General features: G+C 36.1%; 1 protein-coding gene across 4 annotated transcripts in view; it reads left to right on the plus strand.

Moving 5' to 3' along the window:
* The window catches only part of PAXIP1 (PAX interacting protein 1), a 42,327-nt gene that overhangs the window by 20,160 nt on the left and 4,623 nt on the right, over positions 1-17,544 (plus strand). For 3 of the 4 annotated variants that reach the window (XM_067291956.1, XM_067291955.1, XM_067291958.1), the window contains exons 6-16: positions 2,189-2,836; positions 5,832-6,558; positions 7,391-7,485; positions 8,408-8,503; positions 8,857-8,994; positions 9,835-9,956; positions 10,519-10,703; positions 10,839-10,882; positions 13,104-13,171; positions 14,515-14,617; positions 16,947-17,115. In XM_067291956.1, the coding sequence (XP_067148057.1) occupies positions 2,189-2,836; positions 5,832-6,558; positions 7,391-7,485; positions 8,408-8,503; positions 8,857-8,994; positions 9,835-9,956; positions 10,519-10,703; positions 10,839-10,882; positions 13,104-13,171; positions 14,515-14,617; positions 16,947-17,115 (2,395 nt within the window). The remainder of the gene's footprint in view (positions 1-2,188; positions 2,837-5,831; positions 6,559-7,390; positions 7,486-8,407; positions 8,504-8,856; positions 8,995-9,834; positions 9,957-10,518; positions 10,704-10,838; positions 10,883-13,103; positions 13,172-14,514; positions 14,618-16,946; positions 17,116-17,544) is intronic. The other variant, XM_067291957.1, reaches the window with a different exon arrangement.

Below are 17,544 nucleotides of genomic sequence, written 5' to 3' on the forward strand. Positions count from 1 at the left end.
ACCTCATTTATAGCTTTTATTTCTCGTATGAAAAGATCTTTTGAGCTGTCCTTATGCTCCAGTAAGTCTCATTGTTCCTGATATAAACAACATGGTGACACAGGCATCATTTGAAATGGAAGCCAGCAATCTGATTTAATTGTCAAGGAATAATGTTTAATACAGCTTTTGAATGCACTTCTCAATTCAATTATTCAAGGCATTAACCAAGTTGACCTCAAAATTATTCCATTTCAGTCTAATATGAAAAGTTTTTAGTTTTTTTCAGTTTTGTTTGCATCTAGAGTTATAAACTGCTCAGAGCACAAAGCAACAATGGTGCAAATGTGACTGTATAGAGAAATAGGCAGCTCTGTTTCTAAAGGGTTTTTCATTTAAATATGCAAGAAAGACAAAATATTTAGAGGAGTTTAAACATACATGAATTTGGGTGAATTTTTCAAGGGACCTATAAGTACTAATGTCAAAGTCTGAAAAGCTGAGTGCCAAGTCTGTTAGTCCTTTTTTGAAGAAAAGAAAGTTATAGTATTGAGGCATTATGTTTTAACAGTCTAAGCTGTTTGAAAACACACAGCTGTGCCTTTAAAATGGTGACTCCTCTCACCTCTGTGATGAAATTTTAATGTTCTTCCATAACAAATTTATGATTCAAATAGCGAAACTTTCTCCTCACTATTTGTTTTTTCAACCCACAAACATTCCAGACTTAATTTCCTTTTCTTTTCCTGATACTGAATGAAATATCAGAAAAATAAAAATTGTAATGACTCTCAAACGTCAGCAATGCAGTCTGATCAGGCTAATGAATTAGTATAATTCTGCACTGAGTTAAAGAGAATGACATTGATATAAACTATATTTCTCTAGCTTATGTTCCAGCAAGACTAAATACACAAACTATTTATATATATGGTTTTTAAATATTTTACTTTACAGAGGCTCATAGAACATATGCTAGAAAACCTGGTAGGTTTTTCCTTGCTTCCTCTCCTTTCCCAAATCTTTGCTGGTGTACTGACGACTCTCTTCAGTTCACTAGTTGTAAGCTGCAGTAGGAATAAATACAAAAAAGTCCACAAGACTAAAAATGTTAAAGAATGACTAAGGGCTGGAAAGGAATAACAAGGAGGTGTTTCTACTAACTACAGTGTTTTGGTTTAGCAAGGGAAAGCCTTCTTATTCTGCTCTCGCAGTCTTGATACCTTGCTTTTTTTTAAAAAAAAACCCCAAACCTAAACCCTATGCTTTGTCTTTGAGATTCGGAATATCTGAAATTGTGTTTTGTTCTGTCCTAAGACTGAGCAAGAGCAAGCTCTGATTTTGCTTGAGTTGTTTGTTTAAAATTGTTTAGATCATTTTTGAGTCACAGAATCACAGAATGGTTGAGGTTGGAAGGGACCTCTGGAGATCATCTAGTCCAACTCCCCTGAATGCAGAGTGCTAGTAGGACAAAAGGTCCTATTTTTACAAACATTTGAACTTACACTTTAGAATGTGATAGCCTTTCATTTTGAAGACATAGGCCTGAAATTGGATGTACTTTATTTATACAAAAAACCCACATTGTTACTTTCACTACATTTGAAGCACATACTGAGATCTGATCCTTGACTGACGCGTATGACTGTGGAAAGAGAAGCAAATTAGTATTATCTTGCAGACAGGTGTCTGAAACAGTTTGACAGTTTTAGTCTAGGTAAGTTTACATAAGAACCCTTTCAGAAAGCATAATCTTTATTTGAAATTTTACTGCTGTAGTTATTGTTGGTACCTTTTAATCTAGCAACATAATTAATTAGTGACAAAACTGTTTAAAGCCCATCCAGAAGTGCATTGCAACTATTTCAAGAAACTGATAGTTGCACTTCTGACTGGTTGTGTGAAAGTACATAGACTCATATGCCTGACATCTCCTACGTTTAGGCTTTGGTTTGAATTTTTTGTCAGGAATAATTAATGAGTTGTCGGTAATGAACAGTTGTATGCATCAAGAAACCACGATGGCTGCAAAGTGTGTGCAGTGCATAAAAGTCTCTTTTATGATGGTATGTCTTCATGTCACTAACAGTTACTAAATACTGCTCACATTTGATTGGGATCAGCTTTTCCACCCTTGAGCTCACCCCCAAAAGGAGTTACTGGACGTTTTTGTCTTTAAATACAGTGTTTTCTTCTATTTTCCTTCCAGGAGAAATATGAATGTGCTTGTAAACGGGACAGCATTAAAATTGTGACACCAGACTGGGTACTAGATTCTATAACTGATAAGACTAAAAAAGAAGAGACTTCTTATCATCCTCGCTTAATTATATACGAGGAGGAGGAAGAAGAGGAGGAGGAGGAAGAGGAGGAAGAAGCCGAAAATGAAGAACAAGATTCTCAAAATGAAGCTAGTACAGATGAAAAGTTATCAAGCCCAGCATCTTCTCGAGAAGGATCACCTTTGGGTGATCAGGCTTTTTCACCAAAATCTACTACTGCTGATAAGGCAAAAGGGGAACTAATGTTTGATGATTCTTCAGATTCCTCTCCAGAAAAGCAAGAAAGGAATTTGAACTGGACACCAGCTGAAGTCCCACAGGCAGCTGCAGCAAAGCGTAGGTTGCCTCAAGGCAAAGACTCTGGGTTAATTAATTTATGTGCCAATGTCCCACCAGTGCCAGGTAATATTTTGCCTCCAGATATCAGAGGCAATTTAATGGCTTCAGTACAAGGTGCCCAAAGTTCTGATCGACAGGAAATGATGGCTACATGGAGTCCAGCAGTACGGACATTAAGGAATATTACTAATAGTGCTGATATTCAGCAGATTAATAGACCATCAAATGTAGCACATGTAAGTGTTGGATTTTTAATTTATAAAATATTGGACTTTTTAACAGGAACTAGCGTGTCTAAGAAATTTAGTTTCCTTTTCTTGTTCTCTAAGTGTACAAAGGAGTAAAAGTTTCCCATGTTACTTCAAAGTTACAGCCTGATTAGCAACCTCCACAGTAATAAGTATCTTCATTACTAAGAGTTTCACAAAAGTAACAATGTGTTTGGCAAAACTGTTTGGATGAGTAAAGCTGTGTTTAACTATAGCTTGGTTTAGTGTTTCATAGTATTACAATATAAATTTCTTGATGGTGGAAAAAAAAAAGCTTCATTAATTTAAAGCTATTTGGCTACTTCAGCAAACCAGATTTCATACCCTTCAAGCTTTTTATTCAGTGCAAGGTATTATTAGTGGTGTAAACACACAAAACTGCAAAATTGATTGTAGTCACAGTAGGTTCAGTTCTGCAGTGTTTTGTTCTGCTGGGTAGTATTAAGTTGTTACACAGTACAGTCAGGATTATGAAGTAGAAGTCCTAACTTGCAACTTCTGCTGCTCGTATAGTTGAAATAATTGTAGCTTTTGTATTGAATTTATTTTAGAAGGGAATGCAAAGTGAGTGAGCATGCACTGAAATAACTTTCAGCGTTGAAATTTTAACATGTTTATGGGAAAGGAAAGTGAGAAAAGTAGGTGCTGGTAAATGTTAGACATCTGTTTATTTAAATAATTTTACTGGTGCATTTATTTGGATGTTCCTCTGAAGGTAAAAACTTTCAAAGGTGCCTGAATAACATAGAAATTTACAGCCAGTACTCAAACACAAAAAACGGAGCCACTCAGAAATGTTGGTTCTTTGTTGTCTGTATGGAACATAGAAATGCTGTGTTCCTTTTAAAAATGAGTCTCGGATTCCTCTGCTCAGCATGTTGAACTGTTTAAGGACTGAGACTTCTGAGTAAGGAATGAACAGAACCAACAAAGTCCTGGTATGTTGGCCAGTTGTGGTAAGTTGGCCAGTGCTTTCATATCTAAAAACCACATCTTCTACAATCCAATTATCGTGCTATAAAATCCTCTTTAGTGGTCTCCCTATAGAAGCATTTTTGTATAAACAGTATTCATAGCGATACAGGGCAGTCAGTGGTATCGTGCTTCAGCTATGCTGCTTCCTCCAAAAATCTGTAAGATTGAGGACTTGACTATGGTGTGCAAGGACTGTTTTCAAGTACCCAGTCTGTCAGGCTGCTGGGTAAGTTCTGGTGCTCATTGCAGCGCGTGGAGAAAAGCTTTATGTCTTAGATTCGTGGACCTGCCTCCTAAAGGGAGGAATACCAATTCCACCCTTCCCCTTACAATTTCCCTCTGGCTAAGTTAGGTAATATTCTGCTTGGGTATGAGTCTTGGGTGGATTCCATGTCTTGGTGCACAGTCTTGGAAACTTAATGCTTAATTTGAACCAGAGAATTCCACTGGGTGTCAGGATCCGTACTAATTAAGAATTTTGCAGATAAAAAGTTCCTTTCTGAATAAAACCCTAGGATACTTTTGAAAGTTTTATCCCTTTATTTTGAAATACATGTCCTGAAGTTTCTGTAATCTCGACTTTTGGGACTTTTTGTGGAGACCAGCATAAAGATCTTGCCTCATAATGAGCCACTGAAACTTTTTTTCTGTGTATGTTATTTTTAGTTGTTTAATGTTTATAGTGTGGTGCTGTCTAGAGATTAGTGATGGGTGATAGTGATGGGGCATAATCATGGTTGTAAATGTATGCAACACCAAGCAACATCCATCAAAATTACACACATGGAACTTGAGCTGTTTTGAAGTGCATTGTAGAAACACTTGAGTCACCTCTAATGAAGAGTTGATGGACGTGTGATATTGAGAGGATAAAATCAATTGGCTTTGTGTTTTGGTGATGTGCTTCGATTCCTCTGCACCCCCACCCACACACTCATCACTGAAGTTTAAACTATACGTGACGAAATAGTGTGGGTGAGGGGAAAAGGCTTCGCATGATTCACCCAAGATGATTTTATGTTTGAAACACTTTATGAATGGCGAGTCTGTGAATTTCACAAAAGATTTTTAATATGTAGTTTATATTAAAGCACTTGTAATAACATATAAAACTCATTCTCTTGTTCCTAGAAATTTGCCTAATGTCCCCTTTTTTGATGCTTTAAAAAAAAAATTGATAACCTGTGTCTGCTTAGTATGAAATAATCTTTCCCTTAACTGTGAACCATACATTTAAAAATGGAATTAAGTCCCAGGTTATTTCAGCATTCTGCCTAAACTTAAAAATGTGTTATTCTTATTAGGCTTTTTTACAAAAACTATTAGCATTGAGCAGACCAGTATTTCTCTTTGTGGATCAATGTGTTTTGGAATGCAATTTCAAAAATAGAACTAAACATTCCTACACTGAGTCAAGGGAAAGAAAAGTTGTATTAAATTTGCATGCTTCAAACAATAAACACTAATAAATGGAAGTGTTATTAGCAATGCCTTTTAGTTAAAATGCTTTTAGGTAGCAATGCTTTTTAGGGTTTTTTAGTTTTTTTAGTGTTTTTTTTTTTTTTTTTCAAAAAAAGAAGACAACTGTAGAACTAAATTTAAACTGAGTGGGCCAGTGGAAGTGTAATATGAATATTAGAGTTGATTGAGTTGATCAGTATAATTATTGATATAGTGTTAATAGTCATGATGCTATTGAAGATATTACCAAGAATACAGGGGTGGGTTTTAATTTTAAATTGTACTAAAATGTGCATTGCCATATATTAAGAGCCATGTGTAACTCCATGCTTTCCTATGTGTAAATCCTGTTCTCTCATTGTGAGAAAGCTATTATGATTAACAGTTAAGGATTTTTGTTTAGCTCAACACGTAGATAAGTACAAGGTCCTTTTCTTTTAAGTGATATATTTTCCCAGTAGTTCTTTAAATATTTTTAAAACTGCATGACAACAAAAAGGTCACAAAACTAATCTTTGTTTTCTAGATCTTACAATCACTTTCAGCACCTACAAAAAGTTTAGAACAACAAGTAAATCATAGTCAACAGGGACATCCAAATGCAGTGCTGTTTAGTCAAGTGAAACTAACACCAGAGACACATTTATTGCAGCAGTCGCATCAAGCACAGCCGCAACAGCACCATCCTCTTTTACACCTTCAGCCTCAACAACTTATGCAGCTACAACAGCAGCAGCAGCAGCAACAGCCCCAGATTTCCCAGCAGTCTTTCCAACAGCAACAGACTCATCAGTTTTCCCAACAGCAACAGCAAGTTCATCAGCAACACCAGTTTGCACAACAGCAGCTTCAGTTTCCACAGCAGCAGTTACACGCTCAACAACAGCTACACCGGCCTCAGCAACAGCTCCAGTTTCAACAGCAGCATGCTTTGCAACAGCAACTTCATCAGCTGCAGCAGCAGCAACTGCAGCAGCAGCAGCTGCAGCAACTCCAGCAACAGAACCTTCAGCAACAGCAGCTGCAACATCAGCAGCAGCAGTTACAGCAGCAGCAACTGCAGCAGCAGCATTTACAACGATTACACCAACAGCATCAGCAACAGCAAATGCAGAATCAGGCAACACAGCACTTAACTCAAACATCTCAAGCACTACAGCATCAAGTTCCAGCCCAGCAACCACAACACCACCAGCAGCAACAGCCACAGCTGCAACAGCAGCAGCTTTTTGGACATGATCCAGCAGTAGAGAGTTAGTAATTATTGCCTTCTGATCCTGAAAAAAATGGCTAATGACATGACATAATTTGGGTTAAAATGTCAAAAAATATTGATGTGTTTGCAGTATGGGGTTATAAGACTTAGAAACTGAAGTCATGATTCAGGACCTGTTTTACTAAGTTTTATGCAAACAGATTTAACTTACAGTAAGGATGGTTCGGAAGTCTGGAAAGTATGAGAGCACTGAGAACTTTTGTTTCAGATTTATACTTTATGCCACTAGCATATACATTGTGCTATGGTAACAGTGTTAGTCTGTGCGTACCACAAATTTTAAAAAACAACTCCGTTTCTTTGGAGGAGGAGAAAGGGGAAGCTTTCAAAGAGGATAATGGCTGGGAAGACAGCTTAAATTTAGAAATACAAGAAAACCAATAAGGATTCCGTATCAGATAGAAAACTGTCGTACCTTGCTTCAAATTGTGCATACGCTAATGTGGCCAACAGATTTTCTTTTGGTTAGTTTGTACTATTCACGGATGATTTATATACTAAGGAGCAGTATGTTGTTGTCTGTTTTCCTTCTGGTGCCCATTTGTTCTACCTGTTCTGCCCCCTCCCTCCTTCAGCAAAACAAAAACAAAATCAAAAATCCAAAAACCTCAAAGCTTGTGCCTTCAGACATTGTGGGTCAGCTTTGAAATTTTTGATGCTACTTTCTCCAAGAAAAATGTTCTTTAAAATTGAATGTAGATCATAACCTGATAATAGGACAGATTAGAGTAGGAAATACTTTCTAATATAAACGCTTCAGAGTTGTAAGCATTTAATTTTCTCTTCTTTTGTGTGCCAAACTATTCCAGTTCCAGAAGAATATTTCCTACTGGGCTGTGTTTTTGCAATTGCTGATTACCCAGAACAGATGTCTGATAAGCAGCTGTTAGCGACCTGGAAACGGGTAAGATTCTGCTGTTTTTCCAAAGCAAATGATTGGAAGTATTTCAGTGCTGTTCATGTTTCTTTGTGTCCTGTGTGCGATGTTTGTGTTATGACCTAAATAAGATTACTTTTTTCTGGTCAATTACAGTTGAATAATAAAAATACTTCAGATATGAAGCCTAGTTCAGTTAGGTCTCTAGTGAGAACATTAGCTCAACAAGTTATAGACTTAACTATTTCCCAATTATTTATGCCTTTAATCGTGCAACTGTAATGCAGCAAATGTAACCCAGCATTACTGTGCTTTAGCTTCATTTTATAAAAAAGAAAAGATCCCTTTTTGCGTAAATTTTAGCATTTAGGTAGGCTGTGAGGTATCCACCTGAATAAAGTGAATAAGATGGAGGAATAGAGTGTTTCTATTTTTTGCCAACTTCTGTTTTTCAGAAAAATCTGATTGTATCCTTTCCTAAATGAGAGGACTTTGATGTTCTTCAGAAACTTCTGGTGGATTTTGTAGTTGAATTTACCCTACAATTTTGCATAATCAAGTAAGCTGTTGACATTTTTAACAGCACTTGTGTTTTTGCTGAGGTAGAATTTAGTGGTTCCTGAGCAATTGTTGAGATAAAAAAATGTGAAAAGGGTTGTTTTTGTTTATGCATATTCATTTGGGTTTTTTTGCTTCTTAAAAAGTTAGACTTTTCATAACTCATTGAAAAGGTGCAAATTAAATTTTATTTTCTTCTCCCCTCCCCTCCCCCCCCCCAAAATGATTTTAAGCCATCTAACAAACCTTTTTGGGGGATATCTTTTTAGTGAAACAGTGATAACAGAGGCAGTCTCTTAAAGAGTAAACTTTCATTTCAGACTGTTAGTTTCTTAGGATAATTTAAAAGTTGTTATAAGTGTTAGAAGTCTTAGTTTTATTTTCTTACCAGATCATTCAAGCACACGGTGGGACAGTGGACCCTACACTTACAAGCAGGTGTACACATCTTCTTTGTGAAAGCCAAGTCAGTAATATGTATGCTCAGGTAAGCAAACACATGTACACATACATACACGCTTACATTTTGTTGTTGCAAAGGTAAGGGTTTGCAGAATGTACTTCTTAGATTATGGAATGTAATATAGATTATAGAAAATAATATCAGAGTTTTTCATGATGCACACTCTTTTTATCATTTGCAGTTTATAGTATAATAAAATTCCATAGTGCATGTAGTAGACTTATTCCACAGAAACCTGAGGAAGGTGCTATGAGAAAGAGGCTTCTGAAAACATAGAGAAAAACAAACCATTAAAAAGAGAATCTTTGTATTTTATGAAAAGTCTAAAATAGAGATGTATTTCAGTTTTTAAAAGATGTTTATGCATGTATTGATAGGCTTTACGAGAAAGGAAGAGATGTATTACAGCACATTGGCTGAACTCAATCTTGAAGAAGAAGAAAATGGTACCACCTCATCGAGCCCTTCATTTTCCAGTGGCATTTCCACCAGGAGGAAAGCCATGCTCTCAACACGTAAGAAGAAAAAGCTTACTTCCAAAGAATGCTTGTTTCACTACATAAGCACTATTAAAATATAGCCAGAAAGTGTTTATTCAGAGTAACAGATATGATTTTTTTTTCTCATCTGAAGAAAAGGTTCTCTTGATCCTAAAATCCTGTATTGATATGGTGCGTACCACCAAGTGATCCAGAGTGCTTTGTAAATCTTACTGAGTTCTGAGAGCTGAAAATTAACATCCCTTTTTTGGTTATTATTCTTTTATAAAGAGAAACTGAGGTACAAAGATTATATAAATTATCTATAGTTAGGTGACAGGAGTGCAGGCCTTCTGTTCTTTGCCTAATGGCACATCTAATGGTATATGCTTCCTTTTTCCTAATGCAATATTTTGAGGAGAGGAGGAGGATTGAGGGTTGGAGGAGGCAGCACCTAGCAAAGGAGATTATTAAAGGAAGAGAAGGGGAAGTAAGTATACAAATTATTCTCTCTCCTAGCACATAAACAGCACCATCAGAAAGAGGTGAGAGGTGTGTGAGATGAAAACTAGCTATGAGCCCTTTCATAGTAAAACTGTAGTCTTTATAAATAAGAAAAAGTTGACCAGCAGAATGAAAATGATTCTTCTGGAGTTGAAACTAGTGCTAGAAAACTTGAGGTTTTATATATAAACAAATCATTGTTTAACTGCACTTTAATTATCTTACAAGCCTTGTTTTAAGTGCCTATGTTGCCACAGTTATGATACTGTATATTCCATTATCATGTACAAAAAGTTAGAAAAAGACAGTATTTATGACACACTTCCGATAAAAATATTTTTCTATTTTCAATTATTTGTCTTCTATTTATAGATAATCTCCGTAACTGGATTTGTTGATAGTGACAGAGATGACCTCAAACTAATGGCCTACCTAGCAGGTGCCAAATACACAGGCTATCTGTGTCGCAGCAATACTGTTCTCATCTGTAAAGAGTAAGTGGTTTATCTCCACAGTACTTGCATTCTCAGTTGCCTGTTGCCATCAATGCTTTTCTTGATGTGCGAGGTGTTATTTGCATCTAGTTATTATAAGGATGTTTGTTTTAATCATTTTTGTGATTTATAGCATTAAACTTTGTGGTGCTGTTTCTTAAATTATTGCACGCTGTTTTATTTTAAAATTGTAGCTTCCTGAAGACAAGCCAAAAAAGAAAAAAAAAAAGTCGTTTCTGAGTGATGTTGACTGTTTTGCCATCTATAAGTGAAATATAATTTTTAGGACTAACTGTTTTAAAATGTTGGGGGAGGTAGAATTCAGTTAAATCTAGGTCTAATTTGGTTCCATCTGAGGCAGAAATTCTCCCCTGAGTGACTCCACTTGTTCTAGCATGTATAGCAAAAATATATTTTCAGAGTATCTATTCTGTTGCAGTTAGGATGAGTAATAGGGCAATACAGGATTGCTGATATTTTAGGATTTGCTACTGGAAATTGCTGGTACCTGTTTGATCAAAACATAAGTTTTTTTTCTTCTTCTTCTTCTTTGAACAAAAAGACCCAGTGGCTTGAAGTATGAAAAAGCCAAAGAGTGGAGAATACCATGTGTAAATGCACAATGGCTCTGTGACATACTGCTAGGAAATTTTGAAGCGTTGCGGCAGATACAGCACACTCGGTATACAGTATTCAGTCTTCAAGATCCACTTTCTCCTAGTCAGCATCTAGTTCTCAACTTACTGGGTAAGAGTTCTGCTCCCAGTATCCTGCGTTCTGTACCATTTTTATATGTAGCTGTTTACAGGACAGCAGCATGTGTCTTCTGCTATGAATAACTTTTGCAAGGGTTTCATTTCTGTTTTCTTTTTCACTTTCTAGATGCTTGGAGAGTACCATTAAAGGTATCACCAGAGCTTCTAATGGTATGTTGAGTTATTCTGTATAAGGGTGTTCCTGCAAGGTTATTCCTTAGTGTTTTTACCTGTGAGCACATGTGCACATGGTGTGAGAAAGATGCCAAAGGGACCCACACGGACCATCCTGGTTGTGTACTTCCTGGTAGCGTTCCTTCCGTTTTATTTCCGTAAATCTGGGATCTGAATCTGAGCATAGGAATAATCTTTTGCAGAACTAAGAAACTGCAATGTGTTGTACAAAATCTAGTTACTTCAAAGAGATTTTAGACTAGTGCTTCACTTTTTGATTTAGCATCAGATCTTTTTAAGCCAGTACCCTAGCACATTCTGAAGATCAGGCCACTTAAAGGTTTTTTTTAAGGCAGAACACCCCAAATCAGTAAGAATTTTGTTAGAATCTTGACTTAGTTTTAAATAGGGTAAATAGTGTAAATTAAGGATGGAACTGCTTTGTGTCATCTCTTTGAAATATTGTTCTGAGAATTAAAAGCATGGGCATATGTACTAAATTTTTATACTTTTATAATGTATCATGATTTAAAACCTGTAGTTGTAAGCCTAGAAGTAACAGCAGTGCAAATAAATGAGAGTAAGGAAACTAAGAATGCACTATGAACAAGATAAGAAACACGTATTTTTTTGTCATGGAATTTATTCTATGAAATATGTAAAACTTGCTTGTGAGACAGCTGTAAGAGCTAAGGTGGGAACAGCAACTTATTTTCTCTACTGTCTCCTTGTTGTGAATATGTAGAAGGCTATTTCAGTTTTTCATACTGAAAGCTTTCATGTTGTGATTTCTCTACCCATTTCAGATTTGTACTTGATAACGATTTTCACGATGTCTGTATTGATGTAGGTAAAACCCAATTTGAACTAATGAGTTTTCAGTTCATTTGTACAACAGATGACTATCAGATTATTGCGCAAAAATGTTTTGCCTTACCTTTTCTGTTCTGGATCATTTGTTATCTCAGTCCTGTCTTACATAGTAGATGGAGAGAATTAAGTGGATCAGAAAGCCTAATTTAAGTACATCCCTTTCTACATTTACTATATGCTTCTCCTTCTGTGAAGTGATTCACAGAATCTCATTATTTAGGTTGGAAGGGACCTCTGGAGGTAAGTCCAGCCCCCTTCCGGACACCCACATGCTAAGAATATGATCTGGTGATGAAATGCTAGGTGTGTGGAAGTGTTGAACTGGGTACAGTAGGCAGTTATATTCATCTTGGGATTTCAAGTATGGGGCCCTCCTTTGGGGATGGCTGTCTGTCAGATGGTGCTGATGCAGTCGACCTTTTGCATTTTTACAATGGAATTACATTTTACAGATGGAACGTTTATCAGAAAGTGAGCAGAGGCTCTCTTCCCTTCTTCCTGCCTCATTCTGTTCTTACTGATGATTTTCTAGCAGAAGATCCACAATTCAGAAAGCAGGGAGCAAAATCCCTCGTTCCTCCCAAGGAACTGTCCTCCCAGTGAGCTAGAATAAGGCTCCCTGTCTTTCTGGTCATATGCTGCTAGCAATCCTCGTTAAATTTCAGGTGTAGATTTGAAAGTTAAAAAGGAATAGATGTCACATTCCTGCAAGTGAGAGCTGTGATTTCAAGTTACTTGGGCCAAAGAGACCCTAAAAGCTACATGTCTCTGCTTCCTGGGCAAATGTTCTAGCAGCTGATCTAGTTTAGAGGAAGTGGGATCGTCTATCCAGTGAGTACCTGAGCATCCCCTGGAACTTCCATGTGTGGAGTTAGGGAACTTAAGTGTGTAAAAAGCAGGTGTTGATAATTTCTATTGATATTTAGGCACCTGAAAGAATATTGTAGTCTTTGTGGATTTAACAAATGGAAAGTTTTTTTTCAGTATCATTTCAGTCTCACTTTACTTATTCTTTGGGTTTTCCTGTAATGATTATCAGCTGTATTTAAAGGAAAAAAATACTAATGTTTTAGGTGGTATCCACTTAGTTGCATAACTTTGTGGAGAAGTTTTGATTAATTTTCAGATTTGCTCTTGAGTCAGCTGTGTAAGCTTTGTGTACACCGGTATATGCTTGGTAGCATGTCCTTTTTGTTTAAGTTATGCACTTAGGTGAGGTTTTTTGTTTGTTTGTTTTGTTTTTTAATGTAGTCTCAGAATAGTGGAGAATAGTTTTTCTGTTTCACAATACAAGTTAGGTGCCCTGCTCAATTCAAATATAAACCTGTAAATGATCTAATTTCAGGGTGTGAGGTTGCCTTTGAAACCAAAGCAAAATGAGTCCAGTCTTCAACCATCTTCTAAAAGAGCAAGGTAAGATTAAATATCAATCAGTGGCAATTGTCATTAATTTACTTTTCCACAGAACTGTCAACCAGCCATCAGTTTGGTGCCATACTGTGCCCAGTTGGAATAACTGGCAACAATTTTGTATGTTGCCAGCTGCTCAATTTGGTGTCTGAGGGAGCAGAACATAACTAGAGAGTGAAGTAGTAAGGGAATGGGGAAAAAATAGAAACAGGAAAAATAGGAAGAAGAATTAGAAAAATGGGGGAAGGTCTTGTAAAATCTGAGAAGTGGGAAACCTGCCATGAGAAGAAAGAAAAATAGGAGATTTAGGCACTGTAACATATAGGAGTCCAATCATGGGACAGAATCTGTTGTGCTAGATGTGTAGTTTTAATACAAAAAGTTGGTTTGTGCTTCAGTTACAAGATCACAAACAGCCAATGGATGTGTACAAGCAAGAGAGGACAAAAGAATAAGTGAAGCAGTACTGACCTGTGTGACAGTCAGTGGATTTTCCCTGGTGTCAGCCTTCTGGTATTGCTAGGTTTTTTTGGTTGGTTGGTTTGTTTGTTTGTTTGTTTTGTAGGCGTTGCTGCATAGAGAATCATTTGAAGGGGATTAATAACATTTTATATGATAATTCAAATGAGAAATGAAAAGAACAAGAGAAAAGATAAAATATATGTAAAGAAACTTAAGGAAGGAAAGAGAATGGACTAAAACATTTGACAGATAATAAACTTGCTTCATGTTTAATAACTGTGAGCCACTTTTGATTTAAAAAAAAGACTCAGTAACTTTTTATGGATCTTTAAGCTATCTTGTAAGAGGTTCTTTTGATGTCTTCAAAACTTCTTAGATAATTGAGTGATCTCTTAAACATTCGGTTTTCCTATTGCAGTCTGTGTGCTGGATACTTAGGCCTGCAGCTAATACCACAGTTATATGGCAAGGCTGCTTTAAAAACTGAGGGACTTTTCTCTTCCACCCTCTCTCACCAGCACATACCTGGCATTCACCAAAAAGCTAACAATTATTTGTAAGGGTAAAGCGTGCTACTTAGAAGTTTAAAAAGTAAAGCAGCCAGAGAATCAGGTGAATGTTTGGAGAAATATTTCATTTTAAGAAGCTATTCTGGAGACTGATAGTTGCTGGATTAGGCTTAGTTTATGGTTTTCACTAGTTTAAAGCATGTCTTGTTCTCAGCGTAGCAATTTTTTCTTCAGCAGACTGGGCCTACCTAATTCTTATTCATTTGAGTATTTCCATCAGTAAAAGTTGCAAGAGTGTGCTTATCTGTTTTTAAAATAATAATAATAGAGCTTTGGCCCAACTTCACATTCTGCTGTATTTCATGTGTTTTCTAGGATTGAAGACTTACCACCACCTACTAAAAAACTCACCCCAGAGCTGACCCCAATGGTGCTCTTCACAGGATTTGAACCTATGCAAGTTCAACAGTACATCAAGGTGACTTTCACACTTATCTCTGAGGAGCTATGTTAGAATATCTGATAACATTTTTCCTGACATTTGAATTTCTGTTTCGTAAGACATTATTAGCATATATCTAATGAATAAAAATAAAACAGACTTGTTGAGGCTGAGGTTAGAGTGTAGATTTATGTGAACTAAGTTTTATTTGATAACTGTTCCTAAGTTTGCCTTAGTTAACTGCTCCATGCTTCTGTGATACCTTTTTTTTCCTTTCCATATGTTTTTTTTTTTAGAAGGCAAGGAGGCCCCTTCCACAATAGTTCTTAAATCAGCAAACTTCATAACCAAATTTAAGTGAGAAAAGTGGTAATAGTCGTACTCAAGATCAGACTCAAGATTCTTCTAGTGTAGTTGTTGTGTCTGTAATACCAAATGCTTCAAAGGAAGTTGATGACAAAGCTTACGGCAGGTGTGAGATAATGTGTTCCCTTGGAGGTTTTGTTCTGTTCCCTAATAAAGCTCTTCCAAAACTTAACTCCAAATAATTTAGAATGTTCTTTTAACAGTTTCAAAATCCAGTCCCTCTTTGAACCTCAGTAATTACAAAATATTTGGTCTAAAAGAACTTTTCATTTATGTTATTTGTCACATATTGGCTGAGGTTTGCAATTTTTTTCACCTGGTGACCTCAGTAGTGCATGAAAGATCCTGCTACTGATGCCTGCTCCAGAAAATCAAAATTAAACAAGGAGTAGTTTGAGTCCACTGCATTGCTTAGAAATATGCATCACTTCAGTCATGCTCAAAAATAACTAATACCTTATTTGTTATACATAAACTTATTTTTCAAGTAGCTGGAGTCTGTAGTTCTTTTTCCCTTGCAATGTTTGCATTTGAAACTTCATATTTAATATTTTGTGATATAAAATATTTTTTGATATATCCCATACAGTGCCAGTGACAGCTCCTCCTTTTCTGTCATGTTGGTATCAGGTTTATTGTATGGAGAATCTGTTTTGGTAACAGCTATGGCTCACAAATATAAAAATGAACTTCAGCCTCGAGACATGTGAAGTTTAAGCCAAACTTGACAGTGATGATACCATTAAGATCTTCCAGAGTTTGGATACCTTCCTGAGGCTGGATACCACCATCTTCTTGAGAGGGTGGGATAGTCTTTTTTCCTCTATTCCCAAAGGGCTCTTTGAAAATCAGAATGCAAATCTTTCAAGACCTGCACTCATAGGTATACAGTGTTTGAGGTGAACATATGTTAACTATGAAAATAACAGCCTTTGCCTTTCATACGTGTACAAGTTTAGTATTTACGGGGGCTTTATGTGTACCCTGAAGGAAATAAGTGCTAGAGAGACTCAGTGTCACTGAATAGTATTTCTGTATCTTGTCTTTACAGTCAAAGTAAGCAAGCACAGTAAAGAAGAGCTTGAAACATTTCCCCTGTCTATTCTACTTGTTCATTATTGTCAGAGCAATAAAGCACAGAGCAATGCCAGAGGCCTCTGACGGGCTTCTAATACACCTATTAGGCCTTCTTGCTTTGGTGACTCCTGAGGACTGGTGTAATAAAATGACCTTAGTATCTTCCGTATTCATACATAAAGATATTTGTGGGAAAAAATTTGGAACTACTAGAGCTGTTCAGATATTTTTGAATGTTTTTGTTGTTTAAATTTCCATCAGAAGCAGCACTCTATGTGCAGCCTTTCTAACTCCTATGATAATTTGATATCCCTAACCAGTTGATTAGTTATATTACTAATCTGTACATATAATGATTTATATCTTAACTGAAAATATGGCAATTGTGATAAGATAGTTTGGTAGTTTAAACCAAGGGAAAAGGGATAGTCACTCACTAACATCAAAAATACATGTGGAACTCGTGTATTTTAAGAATACATGCTTTTCATTAGATGTTTTTATTTTCTATGAAATGACTAGGAAGATTAAGTTTACCATAACTAGAGCATATATCATACCTTCCGTAAGGGAAAATAGCAAAATTATTAAAGCTTTTGCTTACTTTGACTTAATAAAATGTTTCACTTCAAAACAAATTTGTATTTTTTGGTTATTCCCTCCAAAAAAAATAGAAGTTACAGACCAGAATGTAACTTTTAGCCTTGCCAGAAGAAATTTATGTCTGGAAATATCTGAATTTTCCATGGTTATAAATTCTGTCCTTTAATCAGCTTTAGTAAAGAAATGACTGTGATACAGAACTCTCCTATCTTTACTATTAGGAGCTGAGTTTTATTTGACATTGGTGTTATGATTCTCCATTTTTCTTCCATTCCTAAAGGACTGTTCCATTCTGATTTGTATTTTGTACAACTTTCAGAAACTCTATATCCTTGGGGGTGAAGTAGCAGAATCTGCTCAGAAATGCACCCATCTAATTGCCAGTAAAGTGACCCGTACTGTCAAGTTCCTGACGGCAATTTCAGTAGTCAAGCACATAGTAACTCCAGAATGGTTAGAAGAGTGTTTCAAATGCCAGAAGTTTGTTGGTAAGCTAAATTATTATCAATTGCTGTAGTAAACTTAAGGTTGGTTGGATGCTTGGTTTAAGTATGCAAAGATGGAATGTATATTTAAGTACACTTTGTTGTTTTGACTTTTGACTGTAGTGTCTTTTGCCAGCTTTCTAAAGAGCTCAGTATTGAAACAGGGATTTTAAGTCTATAGCAGGTCTGGTTATCATAGCTCATAACCCATGGAGAATTATTGACAAAGTTTAAATAATTATACTGGCAGGTAGTTTGTATTTCACTTGAGGTAGAAGTTTATGTTGTTATGGTTAAAAAATGCTGTCACAAGCAACGATTATGCTCTCTTTCAACAGAGCCTTTTTGCATTTAGTTTTCATATGCTTTAATACATTTGCTTTAATTTGCTTTAATTCCTTTCAGTGAAGTGAAAAATAATTTAAGTTTGTT

Source organism: Apteryx mantelli, chromosome 2, assembly GCF_036417845.1.
Source record: "Apteryx mantelli isolate bAptMan1 chromosome 2, bAptMan1.hap1, whole genome shotgun sequence".
Taxonomy (NCBI): Eukaryota; Metazoa; Chordata; class Aves; order Apterygiformes; family Apterygidae; genus Apteryx; species Apteryx mantelli.